Below are 15794 nucleotides of genomic sequence, written 5' to 3' on the forward strand. Positions count from 1 at the left end.
TACGTCTATCTATGTCTGCGGGAAGTGCTACCAATGCTGTGCTAAAAGGGGTATTTGTGCTTGTTTGTCATATGGAATTGGGAGGGAAAGGGGAGTCGGTCCATTTAAAGCAGCATGTTCCGGGAAGGCAAGACATCCTCCAAATCTTCCATCCATACCATCATTTGTTCATCCACTGTTCATATCCACACTTGATTCCGCATGCGCTGCACATGTTGCAGGTATTCCAGCGCGTACCTTTCAGTCTCGACTCGGTTTCCTCGCAGATTTCAACAGCCTCCACACTGCATGGAACGCGGACATGCTGTTCTCGAGACAAAGTTGTTGAATGAGTACGGGTCGATCAGCCTGTACGACCAATCAATCACACGCTCAGCTCTCTCAAGCCACGAGCTCTCTCAACCGCCCCTTCTCCTCCTCAGTAAGCTGTTCAAACAAGGCCGCGAAGCCGTCCCTCCCGGCCTCGTTCTTGAACCACTGGAGAAGATACTCCGCCGTCTCCTCATCACGCACGCGCGATCCGGTCGGACTGGCTGCACGATCCATCCCGGCAAGCGAACCCTCACCCACAAGCCCCATCAGATCGTTTCGAACGCTCTCGCTCGCGAGGTCGATTGCACCAGCCGTGCCCACGTCCTCCCAGTCGTCGGCGTCTTCGGCATCTGAGTCCACCTCATCCAGCGCATCGGCCGCGGCCTGTGCGGCTGCGAGATTGGGGAATTGCGAGGTTGCGGCGCTGGAGAGCTCGTCGACCATCAGTTTCAAGATTTTCAGGTCGGCAGGGATGCTGGTCCACCGGTCCGGGTTGAGTTTGGCTTGCGAGCGGGTTTTGATTCGTCCGCTTGGGTTCGCGTCGATGATCAGATCGCCTTTCACTGTGACGGCTTTGATCCGCGCGTCTTGGAGGGCAAACAGCTTGGAGAGTGCGACGACGTTCTGTCGTACTTCGTCGAAGCCGGCGAAATGTACGGAGTTCTCGAGCCATTTGGTCAGCACGACGCTGAAGCCCGGTGTGCCATTGATGTTGAGTTCGGAGAGGAAGTCGACCACTTCTTTGGGTGCTGCGATTGTCAGTCCGACGAACACCATGCAGAGTGATTGGATGAATTGGATGCGATCGGCGGTTGCAAGGCGGATAGCCACGGCGCGGAGTAAATCCATGAGGTAAGGTCCTAGTTTGTCTGCGCCGCATTTGCTAACGAGGGTCGATGCAAGTGTGCCGACTTCACTACCAGCGTTTTCGTCCACATCACGTGAGTTGAGTAGACGATTGATGATCGTTAGTGTGACTTCGATGGATGATTTTCTCTGAGGATCAGTCCAAGCCAAGTACTGCTGTGTGCCTTTAGAAAGCATGTGCTCAACAGCAAGAGTTGCAGGCCGAACAAGTTCGGCTTCGGTGGCTTCCATAAGAACTCGTTGTAGTTTTGGCATTACAGCATTGACAAAGCCATCAGGGAGAGGTTCGGAACCAAATTCTGCCAGTGCACTAACAAGCTCTGCAGCGAGATTTGTCAGTGCAGATTCCTGGGTCATGTTTGCAATATCGAAGGCTCCTGTCAACGCAGGAATGGTCTTTGCACAAAGACGAACATATGGCTCAGAGCCATGGGCGGCCACTGAACTGACGATGCCTTCGAACGCTTCAGTTAGAAGACTGAACAGTTGGAAATTTCCCGCGCCATCGGATGCTAGCGTGAAAAAGATATCAATCGCATTTGACTCCGTAACTGTCGTCGTGTCAAGCATAATGGCATCGCGCAGTGTTTGAATGATGGCTGCCTTGATATCGTCGGCATCCTCAAGCTCGTCTCGGAGGTCATGCGATGTGATGAATTCGTTGATGACATTGATGATTGCACCTTGCATAGGATGGGTGATGTTGGAGGGCAATGCCTCAAGGTAGTCAGGGATGATGCTGATACATGAAATCTTGACCACGTCTGATGGGTCAGTTCCAGCTGCACTAATTGCATTCGTGAACGATGCGGCTGCTGCATCATAGTATCCATCCCCAGTAACTTTGAACAAGCAGCCGAGGGTTAAGTGAGCTGCGGCTCGCATGAAGATCTGACTATCCTGCAGGGATACGGAGACTTGTTCAAGTAGAGCTGAAGCAGTCGTCTGTTGAAGCTTGCCTGATACATCGTCAACCTCCTTCAGACTTTGATTGAGAAGGAATAACAACGCTTCTCGTTCCTTCCAACCCGCGTTTTGTGTCAAGAGAGTTTGTTGATTGAAATGAAGCATCGCCACGATGGGGATTTGTTTCAGCCATTCACCCAAGCTCCGGACAACAAGTTCGGCACATGCAGCACGAGGAGTGTAAGCTGCAGTGAGAGAGGTTGCTTCACAAAGATACAGGTTAGAGTCGTACTCCCAAAGACCTTCCTCTTCTTTTGGAATTTTTGCGAACTGAACAAGGACTCGGATTAATTCCTGGAGCCATTGAACAGTATGCTGTGCATCTCCTAACTGCTTCATTTGTGTTGACAATTCGGATCGAACTGGTGGAGCTCTGATGGTGACTTGTAAGAAGTCGATTTCTTCGAGAACTAAAGCGTCGAGGCTGCATGGGAGATTGTCACTATCAACCAACTTGCCCTCAGCACTTCCTTCGACGAAGAGGTCTGAATATGGAGCCGCAAGTCTCGAGAGCTCTTCCCATACAACCTGGAACAGTCCTACAGCGTGAGGAGATATAGCTTGGACATAGACTTGGCGGAGTTTGTCTAGAGTCTGAAGTGGGTTTTTAGCTTTTGGTTCGTAGGAAGAACGAGTCAGGGGAATAATTCTGGCTTACCTTGATGGCTTGGACCTTTAACGCAACCAGGCCACGCAACTGGGTGTCGTTTTGATCAATTGTGGAACCTTCAGTACGGGACAGGGGCTCTTTGATGGTTTCGGTGAAAAAGGGCATCCAAGTGGTGATGGACTCATTCAAGAATGCCTTGACTGCAGGACCATGATCAGCCATGACCATTTCCAACATCTCGAAACAGGATCGGAAGACATTGAGAGTCATGGCTCGTACGATCAATGCACGATTGTTGTCCAGTGCGACATGCTGCAAAGCACCAACCAATTCCTGTGCCACGGCGAAAAATTGTTGCTCCGTCAGCCCAGAGTCAATCAATTCAGAAAGAACTCGAAGAGCTCCATGGATTGGTCCATCGTCGGTCGAAGTATTGAGAATGTTGAGCAAGGACGGAAATAAATTTGGCCACGAATCTGGAAAATCTACACTTGCGATCTTACTAGCCACCCCAGCAGCCAGCCCCTGGATACTGGTTTCTTTGGGTGCTTGATCAGCCGAGGCTGTGCAAATAGCGAGGATTTGATCACGGATTCTGGCCTTGGCGTCCTCATTCAGATACACATTCCCGGTGAAAGTCTCGTCGAATTGAGGTGACCAGGTCTGAAGGACATAACTTTTGAGTGAGGTCAGGGCGGCTTTCCTAGAGCCGGCTTCGATATTTTGATGTGTTGCGATGGTTAGTAGAGCAAAGGGAAAATCTGTCTGCGGGTACAATTGGAGTAGTCCCTGTTCAGCTGCTTTGATGACAACCGTGTCAGGTCGAGTTGTCGCCTGGAGAAGCTGAAGGACCTGCTCCTCCATGATGAGCGCAAGGCTGGACTGGTATGGTGGGGAACTTTAGCTTCACAATGTTCAAGGGGCAAGGAGGCCCGTGGAACAGAGGGTGTGGGGTCACAAAGAAGTTTATGGAGACAATTTATGGACAAAGGCGTAACCGAATTCGACAGCAGTGCGCTCGAGCAATAAAAAGCTGAATCCGACTGTCAACCAAATTCCAAGGTCGTGGTGTGAAATGTTTGATGACATCTAGCTAGAAAGCGGGATAATGGGTACATACTCGCAGGCGGCGCGACGCGTCGAAACACTCACACTCACGCTCACGTGCTGCCCGTGCCAAGACTTCATGCTCACAAGGACGTGAGTGACGCCGCCCTAATCGTCCCCCTACCTGAGGCATGCTATTCATGCCGCCCTATACTTTATCCCTCTGAGACATTTTAGGTGCCACTGTCACCTTCACCTTCACCCACACCCATGGTTGAACCAATGTTGATGTATGGGCATACGAGACCAGCACTATCTAGTGTAGTTCCACCCGATCTTAGTCATTCCGTTGCATGATATATCTCATTGGGACTAGGTCGCGCTCTCGACGATGCGTTACGATATTCCAGGGTGATCCCTCGTACACGAGATAGGGAACATGTTCCACGGCACAGAGGTGTCCATAAGTTCCAAAAGTGGCCTTCGCGATTCTTGGCGGATCTCCTCCACTTCTATCAACTTCAGTGATGTATTCACTCCTACTGGAGACACTCAGGAATGCAATATGACCGCAAGCTGAGTCATTCTATACCGCGGAAATCGTTGCCCCTCTAGTCTGCGATGGAGCCCTGGAAAACGATATGAGAGTACAGAGCAGCTCTTGGGGGCGTCCACAGCTCAACTTCGTAAGGCAAGACACGAATCATCCAGGACACGGCAACTAATCATTGAGGCTAAGAAGGCTGCATCTGAAGCTTCTCCTGCGACAAGCCTCTGTTCCACCAGTAGAAAAGCTTGAGGCTGAATGATGTGGCCCGAATTTGCTCATCGGCTCGATGAACTAGATTCAGGTTCACAATCACTATTCATAGCGCGGCCTCTGGTATCTTCCGAGCACATGGCATGGCAAGTTCCGGGAGAAAGTGCATTACCCATTGCACTGCTACTTATTGTTCCAAAGACCTTCAACTCAGCCACGGTGTCTGCTGCAAACTGCCATGAAGCCTCTCCAGCTTGTTTTTATCGACACGGATTTCCGTGATCAAACAGAGCGAGAAAAAGGATTGCTCTCGTCGAAGATTCGCTCGCATAACGCCAGAGTTTACCATGCGAAACGAAACCCACCGAAGAAGTTCGTGGCTCAACCACTACAACGCTCTTTCAAGCAGTTGACGGCGAGTTTCAACATAGCGCCTTCAGATGCGAGTGAAGTTTCGAGGCAGATCGCCGGTGAAAACGCGTTTCGGCCTGGTAACAGCCTTGAACATGATGATGACGACAGCGATGTCGAGGATGCGCCTCAGCATCAGCAGCGGCTGTTCGCTTTCTTATGTCAGCGGTGGAAAGAATCAGTGCGGACTGAATTCTCGGGCAACGTACCCAAACACATCGCAATATGTAAGATGGTCACTCATTTTACCTCCATAGATTCTTACTGCTTCAATCAGACCAAAGAATGATCGTGCCCACCATACAACTAGCATTTGACGTCTTCCACGTTCGCAACTCGCACAACCACGAATTCATGCAGTGGATGACGAAGCCCGCGACGTCGGCTTACCATGCCGGAGCAGCTGGACTACAGCTGCTCTTTGACATGCAAGTCTCGCCAGGCTGTGGGCAAACCCGACAATGTCTTTCTCACAAAGTAAAGGCATTGGAGTATCTGCGACAGACAGTATCGACGTCACCGAGCAGCGTGTCTGACGACGAGCTGTTGGTCATTCTGTCTCTAGCGTCGGTCGAGGTAAGTCACTGCAAAGAAGAACGCCGTGGACCATCGTACCGTTTCCTGACGTGACTCAGCGTACGGTTGATATGAGAGCACACCACTATCATCTCGAGGTTCTAGCCAAAATTGTGGCTGCACAGGGCGGGCTAGAGCGGGTTGCCGACCATCCTAAATGCACAATCTCACAGTAAGCCTGCTTGTAACACGACGACAGAAGACTCGATATCTGATGCCAGCGTTTTTCCACCCTACAGATTCGATGCCTGGTGGAGCCTGTCTACAGGGTCGCGCTTCTTTTCCACTCCTCAGTATCTCCCTCAGCCAGCGGCAAGCGCCGAGGTGATGTCGACCAGGTACCGAGACGAGATCAAGGACCTTCCCAGCGGGTTTCAAGCCGTCATCCTCAACGGCGCATTCTCGTCGAGCATCATCGAGATTCTCATTCGACTGACGTTCGTGTACCGCAAGGCATGCCTCGAGCGGGACGCACGGGGTAACCTCGTGGGCCTGCCATACACGGCTCGCCCGGTGTGGCGGACGTTCCAGGAAGCGTGCCCGGCGCTCGACGCACCAGGTCCAGACACGGAGAAACTCCTGGCCTTGGCTGTCGTGCTCTACTGCGGCATCGGCTTCGACTCGGCACCTATTTCCAGCAATGGCGGGTTGGCAGCGAGAGCTGAGCTTTTCAAATTGCTTAAACAGGATACGCCGCCGTCAGCTTCTACACAGGAGGAGCATCATTTTCACTTCTGGATCTGGGTCGTGACCATTTGTGCTTGGCAAACTCCGTCAGGGAGTGGTCTTCTCCCGCCAGGAATTGAACTTCTCCGAGTCCTGCGAGAAAGGTTCCCAAGTCTAACCGAGCCCAGGGCTGCGGAACATGCCTTGGGGATGTTTTTCTGGAAGAAACGGCTCACTGGCCTGTTGGCACAGGAGGATTTCTGTGCCCCGCGCCAGTCAGCCTAGAGAACAAGCATTCAAGCAGTATGGCTTGGTCTATAGGCACTTTGGCGAATAGGCTGCCGCGGAAGTTCCCTCGGATTCCCGCGGGCTCCTTGATGCTCTGTGACAGCCGTTGATCACTGAGCTGGACCAAGCAAGAGCTTCTAGCGGGGTCGGATGCGAGATCCGTCACGACAGGACTGACCTCAGACGACCTCGTGCTTTCGCCAGATTTAGGATCACAAGGAAATCAATTACTTATTGGAACAGACAACAGTGATACAATTACCCTACAAGCAGTTGTGGGCATTGATAAGTAAGCATTCGACCTTAGCAGCCCAGGTAAATACAACATATGAGTTGGCCTCAGCAGGAGTTAGATGGTGATTGGTATCATGCAAAGGATAAGAAACTGTTGCCATCTGCGATCCAATACCAGCAAACCCCGTTTCCAAACAGCGCTCCTTTTCTGTGAATTCCTGCCCTTTCAGGTAGACAAATAAAACCGCACATTCGTCTCTGTCCCTCCGTAAGCCGCCCAATCCAACTCGGCCCGTCGCTTGTTGATGATAGGGACTTCTTTGTCTCCAATGACACCTTTCCACTCAACACACCTGCGTGTTATAAGGTCTAGTCTGATGATGATCAGCGCCGCAGCAAGGTTCGGTTGTTTCTGCCTGCCAATTACCATAATGAGAAGAACATCAATTGTAAAGGCTTCCTCTTGGGCGAGACGTGCGAATTGCTTGAACTTCCATCTCCAGTCTGAGACTCTCCACAGCAACCCAGGAACTATATTCTTTGGCGTTTGAACCACCTGATCAACCACTTCGATGAATGTGTGATCGAAATTGTGGAGAGCCAATAGTCTCACACGCGTCAATGCAGGCAGGCGATCTCTGTTGATGTGAACGAAAGTATTGAGATTCACCGAGATTGTGGTGACCGCTCGGAGTAGATCACATGGTAGCCTTGCTAGTGGGTCGTGTCGTCCGAATTCATCGAAGATAATCAGCTGAGTTTGAGTGTTCAAAATCGGAATCGCTTCTTCTCTTATAAATTTGCAAGTGTTGAGTATTGAGGTATCGACGTCGCTCAACATTCCGTACACGGCGAGTTCATTAACACGATCTATCCTGGCCATTTGACCTTTGAAAACGTACAGTTTGCTGCCTTGAAATAGAAATCGATAAATGATCTCAGATATTTCAACGGGTAGACCGAGGAAATGAAGCCTGTAGTCGTGGCGGACACCCAGGGAGGAAGTTGATCCGGGGAGAATCGCATCAGAGTCACCACTTGTATGCAATTTGCAGGACTGTGAATGCTTGGGTTTAGCCAAGTTTGGTGGTCGACTGAAAGAGTTACTAAGTGAAAGCGTCTCCTGTTGGACTGTCGATACCTGCGGCGCAGAGTTGGCAGTTAGATGTGAATGTGCGGGGAGAGCAGAGTGTGACGGTGCAAAGATGTAATCGAAACCTGTCCGGTCGAAGGACTGTAGATAGAGTCTAGCCTGTCGCACTTCATCGTCTCTCGCTGTCCGTCCCGAGTTAGAGCACATGGTGGCTGTGAGTGGAATCTTTGTCTAACAGGGCGATACAGCGTAATTCGCGCTTCTTCGCGGCCGAGACTTGATTGAAAGCGATCTGATGAGCCGTAAACTTGTGAAACACTAGAAATAAATGGTCCAATATCCTCGAACGATAGTTTCTTGGTAAGCAAGATAGTGAGAAAATGAATGATGGAAATCCTAGGTTGGGGGTTTTGCTGATGTTCAAGTCCCAGAGTCATGGCAAAGCGAAACCAGGCAGACCTGTTCCCAGTGGGAAGCCACGATAGCGTTGCATTCAACTTGCACCTGCTCTCTCTCCTTCCCAAGAATGTGCAGGAAGAGCGCGGTCCCTTTGAACGGAAGAGAGAGCAGGTATGTGTTGAAATTATCCTCTTGATTTTAGTTGCTAATCAAAACCATGCGTTGGTTCGTAGAAATCATCTGAAAATGGATGACCCCAACAGCATACCAGCCAGGAGCACACATTTCAATGGCAAAAGAGTCGGAGATCGATCGATGGGGGAAGAAAATCCATGGAACTAATAAAAGCCAGCCCAGGCATTTCGGCCGTTGTACCGTGGGCCTTTTGACTTTCGGAGCACTTTCGGAAGATCGACGTCAATGACTGCGTGCTAAAGCAAGCCAGTCAGCATTGTCAGACCATCATTACAGTGACATGAGTTCCATACAATAGTCTCGTCCGACAGAGAAGACACGACATATTGACAACAAAGGAGGATCCTGAATGGCCGTTCGTTGGCACATAGGCTGGTGAAGGATCTGTTGATCCGTCCAAGATTGAATAATGCCAACGCGATCATACAATCATCCCCTGCATCACTCTCCAGATAAGATTCATCATGATACTTGCACCAAACTGTGATATTGCGAAACTCCACTGTCTCCAGAGCCGAGAAGCTGTTGAATTCCATAGGAGTTTTCGAAAAGGAGCCGACATTCAGCATCACGGCTTTGGTGATCGCTGATACATACCGAGGTGGTATCCGATCAATATTGTTCAGTGAACTGCCAACCTGCAATGTGGTTGCTGCGAGTAGGTAGGGCGTTGCTTCATGCCGTAGCTGTCCGCATGTACTGAGAATCTGGTAGGGGAACGCACATGAGCAGATGGGAGAGCCACAATGCCGGGATTCTGGAGTTCCGCCTTCAACCGACAATCGTGCGCCTTCGAAAAGGAATTCATATATCTTGATACGAATTTCCGCGGGAAGATCTAGAAGGTTGGTGCATTCCGATGCTGGTAAGACAGCATCCATGTTCGACTCGGCTACTCAAGTAGGAGTCCAGAAAAGGACAATTAGCAAGGAAGGTCATGTTGATACGAAGGTCCATCTTGAATTCCATCAAGGCACGTCGTCGAATATACTCAGACCTTCGACCTCATCCCCCGCTCAGCTTTGGCGGAAGGCATCCCGGTCCAGACCCCGAGGGCTCGTGTTTGGGTTGCATGATGCGTCATTCTGCCAGCCCAATTAACCTTCCGAGATCGGCGAGATGGAGATAAATCCCTTGGATGAGCCCTTCAGCCAACCGTGTGAATCCACCGTCGGGGAAAGGTGAAAAGTGATTCTACGAGGCATTATCTTGTACACCGGTGTCATTATCCCAAGTGATGGAAGTGCCTTCACTAGGCAGGTCAGAGGATGAGGGTTTGGACCACATGTTAATTAGTCCTGCCACTCAGTTGTCTGATCAGAATTGTCTCTGCAGGGCAAGTCTACGCGAGAGTCTTTCAGGGAGTCAAAAGATTGACCTTACGAGTACTTTGTTGACGGCATAGACCCGAAATATCAAGTACATGACATAGCAGGGCAGGAATAGATTCAGCACAGTTCAGTATGATTACCGTCTTATTTTGGCCTGCCCGAAACCCCGTACGACATGATGCATAGCTATTCAGAATAATATAATGTTACAGGTAACCTTCCCCCAAACTGGTACTGGTACTGTACACTTGGTTCAAAAGGACCGCGGGAGCAGAAGTAGAACGCGTCCTGAAAGTCTCAGTATGGTTGCCAGATGGGCGGGCAGGTGGGTGAACGAATTCATTCAATCACATCGTTCATCGAGCGGAAATGGCCGATATCCATTTCTGTTCGTCCTTCCTGTAGGTGCGCACGTACCGGTCAGCCATGTTCTTGCAGGTCGTCATTGTAGCAAAGGAAACAGAAAAGAAAAATCACCAACATACCGATCAAAATGCAGCAACATCCCCAACACGGGAATCAACTGTCTCTGATGCCCTTTGTCCTTCTGTTCCAGAAACTGTAGTAATACATTTTTCAAATAGACGTAATCGACCGTCCCTTGACTGAGGCCTCCACCGGGCATGGTGGGTGTTTCGCTGCGGCTGTTGTTGCTCGACAGGCCCTGGCGCTCCTTGGGAGCCGGCGAGCGCGCACTCGCTGAATCGATCGAGGTGCGTGAACTGGGGACGCCCGAGTCGATCCCAGTGCCTGCGCGACCGGGAAGTCTGAGATTCTTGACGCCGGATTGCGCGGCCTTGAGCTCTTCTGTCAAGGTCTTGTTCGCCTTGGTCAATTTCTCGACTCGTTCACGTGCCTCCTCTCCGCCCCTTCTGAGATCGGCTTTCTGGCTGTCGAGTTCCCGTACTTGTCTTTCACTTTCATCAAGTGCCTCTCTCAGACCAGACATGGCGGATCGCACTTCCTCCACTTCCTTGGTTGCTCTGGTGGCAATCTGTTCAAGGTCGTCTCTTCGTCTTTTCCAGTCTTTCTGTCTGGTTTCGAGTTCGTCCTTTTCATCTTCCAAGATCTTCAGTGCTCTTTGCGTATCACGAGCTTTGCTCCTCGCCTCTTCGACCTCACGCATCATCCGACGATTGCTGACACTCGCCTCATCTTCAACACGGTCTCTTTCTTCAATGGCGGCGTCCATGCGTTCTTTCATTTCACGTATTCGAGCTTCTGTGCCATTTTGAGACTGGTCTAAAAGCATACGCATTGTCTGGCCTTCGCGTGTTCTTTCCGAGAGCATTCGTTGTGCTTCGGTCAATTCCTCTTCCAAATTATCGGCCCTGGTAATTGACTCGCGTGCCTGCATGTTAAGCTCATGAGTCTGATCTCGCAACGACTGCACAAGTGACTGAGCTGATGAGTGTAAAGCTGTCTTCATAGACACCTCCTCCTTCAATGTGGAGACTTGGCGAGTATGTTGGGCCAACTGTTCTTCCAAGTCACGAAGTTTCGCCTTGAGAGTTGTGGACTCCTCTTTGGCTTTGGTCAAATCCTTACTTAACTGTTCTGAGCTGCTCAAGGCCTCTTGACGGCGGGACTCTGCCGTACTTAACTCGCCTTGCGTCTTATCAAGTTCCTTCTCTATCTTGGTACGGTTGTTTGTCTCCTGCTCAATCTTCTGCTGGAGCTCTTTGATTTCCGTATCCTTGTCGCTCAGCCTCTTACCGAGACCCTTAAGCTCGGATTTGAGATCTTCGTGTCGGGCCTCAAGACGGTTGAGCTCGCCTATCTTGTTTTTCAAATCCTCCTTGGCTGATTTGAGTTCAGCTACTTCACTCCGCAAACTGCGTAGCTCTGGCTGGGCTTTAGCAAGGACCTCTTTCAGGTCAGTGATATCTTTGAATCTAGCAGTAGCTAGTTGTTCAGCTGCTGCCAGATCCTTCTGTAGCGTGGCGCATCGGCCTTGCATCTCGTCATACTGCTCGGTAATCTGTTTGTGAGCTTTCTCCGTGTCAGCACCAATCGCGAGGGCTTTTCGTGCTTCCAAAAGTTCCTTTTCAAGTGCATCTACAGATGATCGAAGCGTCTTTTGTTCGTTGTGAGCCGTCTTGAGCGCGTCTCGTGCTTCGACATGCTCCTCTCCTTGATGAAGGAGATCATCTCGTAGGGTCTCAATCTCTTCTTGCAAAGCTTCCTGGTCCTTGATCTGTTTCGTGAGCCGGTCGATCGATGCATTCTTTGTGGAGAGCTCCTCCTTGAGTCCAAGTAAGTCAGACTCCAATCTCGATATTCGTGATTGTGAATCATTGGTGATAGTCTCTGTTGCATCAACAACGTTCAAGTCCTCTGAGACCTTAACGGGAGTTTCAATGTCAATCTCCTCTGCGGCAACTTGCTGTCCTTTCCCTTTCTTCTTCTTTTTGTTGTTCTTCTTCTTGGATGCAGACGTGCCGGCCTCAGAAGGGGCTGGTGAAGGACCGGGCGCTGGAGCTAACGAATTTGTTCCCGTCGCTTTTTGCAGGCCAAAGTTGTCTGAGAGATATTTTACAACATCTTCTCGAGTCTTCAGACTATCTATAGAAGGCTTACTGTTCTCGTCCAGGAACCCGAACACTTTGGTGGACGGGCGGCTGGAGTACTCATCCTTATTGGACTGAACCTCAGCCTTGAGCTCGGCAACTGTGGTTTCAGCCACGTTCAATTGCCCACGCAGAGTATCCATAATTTTCTGCATGGTCGCAAGCTGTTTGTCACTCGATTGAGTGCTCGACTTTTCCTTGGCTTCTTCCCGCTCAGCTGATTTGTACGATGCCAGAGTATCTTCCAGGTCTTTGACAATTGAATCTTTCTGTGCAAGTTTTTCGTTCAGAATATTCGCATCTTTGGCTCGAGATTCCGACAATTCTTTTAGCTCAGTATTCTGGGTCTCGAGTTCTTGGATTTGCTTTTCGAGTTTCTGGCACTGCTCAATTGCCTCTGATTTCTGTTTTTGCAGGTTGTCGATCTCTGTCTGGAAATCCTCGGATGAGGCGGAGGCTGACTTGGATTTAACCTCGAGATCATCAAGCTGGGTCTGTAGACTGAGTTTGACTTCCTCAAACTTGTCCTTGGCCTCACGCAACGAATGTAATTCTCGGGTCGCCGTCTCTAGACTCTGTACCATGCTTTCAGTGGATTCACGTGCAACCTTCAAGTCGCCCTTCAGGTTGTTGACTTGGTGCTTCAATGCCTCCACTTCAGACTGCCGTTCTTGGAGCTCCGACTCCAATCTGGCATGCTCAGAATCAAAGGAGAACAGATCCTCCGAAGTCTCTTTGGGTGTTGGTGATGTAGGTTTTTGACGGGGGGAGAAGAGTGAGAAGCTGGCAATTCGGGAGGACGTTGACGCGGGAGATTTTGCCATCGATTCCGCATCGGTGTTGTCCTTAGTAGAGTCGATGTCAGTAGGTGCCACTGTGATCGAGTCCGAGATTGAAACAGGCTTTTCAACCTCCAAGGAGGGCTCAGTGGAAATGACGGGGACTGGCTTGTCTTTCAAGGTAGTGATCTCGTCTCTCAATTTGGCAGCATCTTCTTCAGAAGCCTGCAGCCTCTTTTTAACGTCGTCCCTATCTGTGGTGACTCTTTTTAACTCATCCCGGACCATGTCCCCTTTCAAGTTGACCTGAGACAAGTATTCCACGAAGGCATCGGCATCATTAACACTGGTCAAAGGTGTATTCTCCCGCAGGGCAGATTCGAAAGCGTCAACAGCCTGAATACGAGCATGGGCGGAGCGGTAGGCCTTGAGCAATTCGCCGTATCTCGTCTCCATTCGTTCCAACTTGCGGAGTCTGACGCGGACATCTGTAGGAAGTTCTTGAGGGCGTGGTGGGGCGGCTTGACTCGTGGAGGATTCAGAGGGTTTCTTCTCAATGGAAACATCCTGAGAAGTGCGTGCCTCAGTTGGCTCTTCGGTAGTGGTCGACGTGGCCGGCTTCTCGTTCTCGGTCTCTTTCACTGTCTCGGCGTTCTGATCCTTCTCCTTGATCTCAGGCATAGGTGTAGCTACCCTGCTGGGCACAGCGCTGTCGTCATCACCGATTGCAAACTCGGGCTCGAACTCGGAGGGATCAGGGCTTTTGCCAGCCGCGGCAGTATCGTCTATTTGCTCCCGTTGACGTGAAGGTCGTCTTGGGACAGCGCCATTTTGACCCTGAGGACGTCTCCGGGGAGGAGTACGCGTGGTCTGTTGGGCACCGAGTTGGGCTTGTCGTTGTCGAGCCTGTTCTTCGGCGATGCGACTGTCAATAGCGCCTTTAAGGCGCTGGGCCTGGGGTCAGCGAGATGTCGGATTGTTTCAGGGTGTATTTATTCTTACCGAGAACATATCCATCCAATGCGACGGTATTTACCTGGGGAAGCCCCCCAGAAACAGTAGGAAGGGCGCACAGATAACAGAGAAGTCTCAAAGGCACGAGTTACAACATGGCAGACGAAAGTAACAATTAATTCATGGGACAGATTCCATTCCCATATGGAGTCCGCAGTCTGAACTCCGCATTCTGTCCGCAATTTGGGATGACACGTGAGCCCATCCGGAGTATCTGTTTTTCCAGACGCGAGATCGGATTATCTCCTGCTCCGGTTGTGCCTATCAAAAAATTCCATCTTGAATCTCTTCCTCCATTCATGTACCTTGGGTTTCTGTCTCAGCCAGCACATAGAGCAATCTGGAAGTCCTGTAACCAGGCACTCTCAACCCACTCAAAATGGCGTCTCTTGTCACAACTGAAGTGTTTCAACCGACTCATGATATGATTTTTCCAAACGACACTTATAATTGCCCACGTTGATGTCCACCCAGGAATGGTGTCAGCTTCTTAGAAAGAACATGTCCCGACCCGACCATAATGCTAGTCGCGAGCTCTATGTCTCAGTGTGATACCCAGAGCATATTCCCCCCCGCCTTGACCACAGCCTCTATTTTCAAAGATAAGCTGTAACTGATTCTGCTTCCATGAATGAAGTTTCGGTATGGTGTCGAAATTGGCGGAGACCAAAACCAAAACGGTTCACAATTAAGCCGGAGCACTTCCTGGCACGGCATGCCGAGAGGCGTGTCGTGGGTGGAATGGGCTTGACTAGGATGGACTGACAATGTTGACTTGGCCTTCTCTTCGTCTGCTTCTTGTTCTTGGGATCGTTTCATTTTTCCAATCTTATGATCGCGGTAGACAGTCATGGCCCCATCGTAGTTGATATTGATCCATGTGTTCCAAGTCTTGAGAACTCTTCTTGTAGACCCTCTCATTTCAATATGACATTGGCACCTCTAGCAGCGAGATACTGGTCGGGCGCACCCTGCGGCAAGCTTCTGACGACTGCGAAGATCTCCTTGTCGTGATACCTCAGCTTTGTTTTTGGATCGGTGTATCTCGCCGGCAACCCTGTGACATCGCAGTAGTGCGGATGACTGGCCGCCTGCAGGCTCGGGGCACTCTCAATGTTGGTGTATGTCACCGCCGGGCCACCCATGCCCACGCCGGGTGGTAGGGTCAAGCCAGCTCCCAGACTCGCGCCGGGCCCGTTCGCCGCTCTTTGCAGATTACGCTCGAGGACGAGAGTGCTGAGGCTTTGGGTTGCCTGCGCCATGTTGACTGGTCTGGAGGCTGTGGTGGTGTAGGCAGGAGTCACGGTGCCGTCAGAGTTGGCATCGGTCATGGGTAGGGGTGTAGATGCGCCCGAGTTGTTTTGCGTCGCGAGCACTGAAGCTTCTTTCCGCGAGGCCTCGGAAATGATCTGCTTGGTGTTTTTGTTCCTTCGTGTGCCTGGTTTCCAGTTGGGGTTGCGGAAGGGCTTCGGGGTGTAGTAGATGTCCATTTGATCAAGGAGTATCTGATGAGAGTCATCTTTCTCGGGCTGGGGAGTGGAGGGAGGCATTGCGGTTTAAATGTTCGTATAGAGGGAACCTAACAAGACATAAAGAGATAGGAGTTGGTGATGCAACGAGAGACGCGTGTAGACTGACTGTCTAGAGATTTATTTATTATTACACCAATTGCATGC

The 15794-nt window shown here is 50.6% G+C and overlaps 5 protein-coding genes across 5 annotated transcripts; 1 reads left to right on the forward strand and 4 right to left on the reverse strand.

Moving 5' to 3' along the window:
• Positions 1-381: 381 nt before the first annotated feature.
• Positions 382-3619, reverse strand: LTR84_008525 (uncharacterized protein; the record flags this gene model as incomplete). Its single annotated transcript, XM_064852070.1, has 2 exons — positions 382-2739; positions 2804-3619. 2 exons carry the CDS (start codon positions 3617-3619, stop codon positions 382-384), a joined length of 3174 nt encoding a protein of 1057 aa, XP_064701667.1.
• Positions 3620-5258: 1639 nt separating this feature from the next.
• On the forward strand, positions 5259-6500 carry LTR84_008526 (uncharacterized protein; the record flags this gene model as incomplete). The annotated part of the gene is made up of 3 exons (XM_064852071.1): positions 5259-5549; positions 5609-5721; positions 5789-6500. 3 exons carry the CDS (start codon positions 5259-5261, stop codon positions 6498-6500), a joined length of 1116 nt encoding a protein of 371 aa, XP_064701668.1.
• Positions 6501-6963: 463 nt separating this feature from the next.
• Positions 6964-8037, reverse strand: LTR84_008527 (uncharacterized protein; the record flags this gene model as incomplete). Its single annotated transcript, XM_064852072.1, has 1 exon — positions 6964-8037. The coding sequence occupies one exon, from the start codon at positions 8035-8037 to the stop codon at positions 6964-6966; it is 1074 nt and encodes a 357-aa protein (XP_064701669.1).
• Positions 8038-10111: 2074 nt separating this feature from the next.
• Positions 10112-14121, reverse strand: LTR84_008528 (uncharacterized protein; the record flags this gene model as incomplete). Its single annotated transcript, XM_064852073.1, has 3 exons — positions 10112-10154; positions 10241-14058; positions 14107-14121. 3 exons carry the CDS (start codon positions 14119-14121, stop codon positions 10112-10114), a joined length of 3876 nt encoding a protein of 1291 aa, XP_064701670.1.
• A 914-nt stretch (positions 14122-15035) lies between these two features.
• LTR84_008529 (uncharacterized protein) lies at positions 15036-15668 on the reverse strand (the record flags this gene model as incomplete). Its single annotated transcript, XM_064852074.1, has 1 exon — positions 15036-15668. The coding sequence occupies one exon, from the start codon at positions 15666-15668 to the stop codon at positions 15036-15038; it is 633 nt and encodes a 210-aa protein (XP_064701671.1).
• Between the last annotated feature and the right edge of the window lie 126 nt (positions 15669-15794).

Source organism: Exophiala bonariae (genome assembly GCF_035927105.1).
Source record: "Exophiala bonariae strain CCFEE 5792 chromosome Unknown scaffold_32, whole genome shotgun sequence".
Classification (NCBI taxonomy): domain Eukaryota; kingdom Fungi; phylum Ascomycota; class Eurotiomycetes; order Chaetothyriales; family Herpotrichiellaceae; genus Exophiala; species Exophiala bonariae.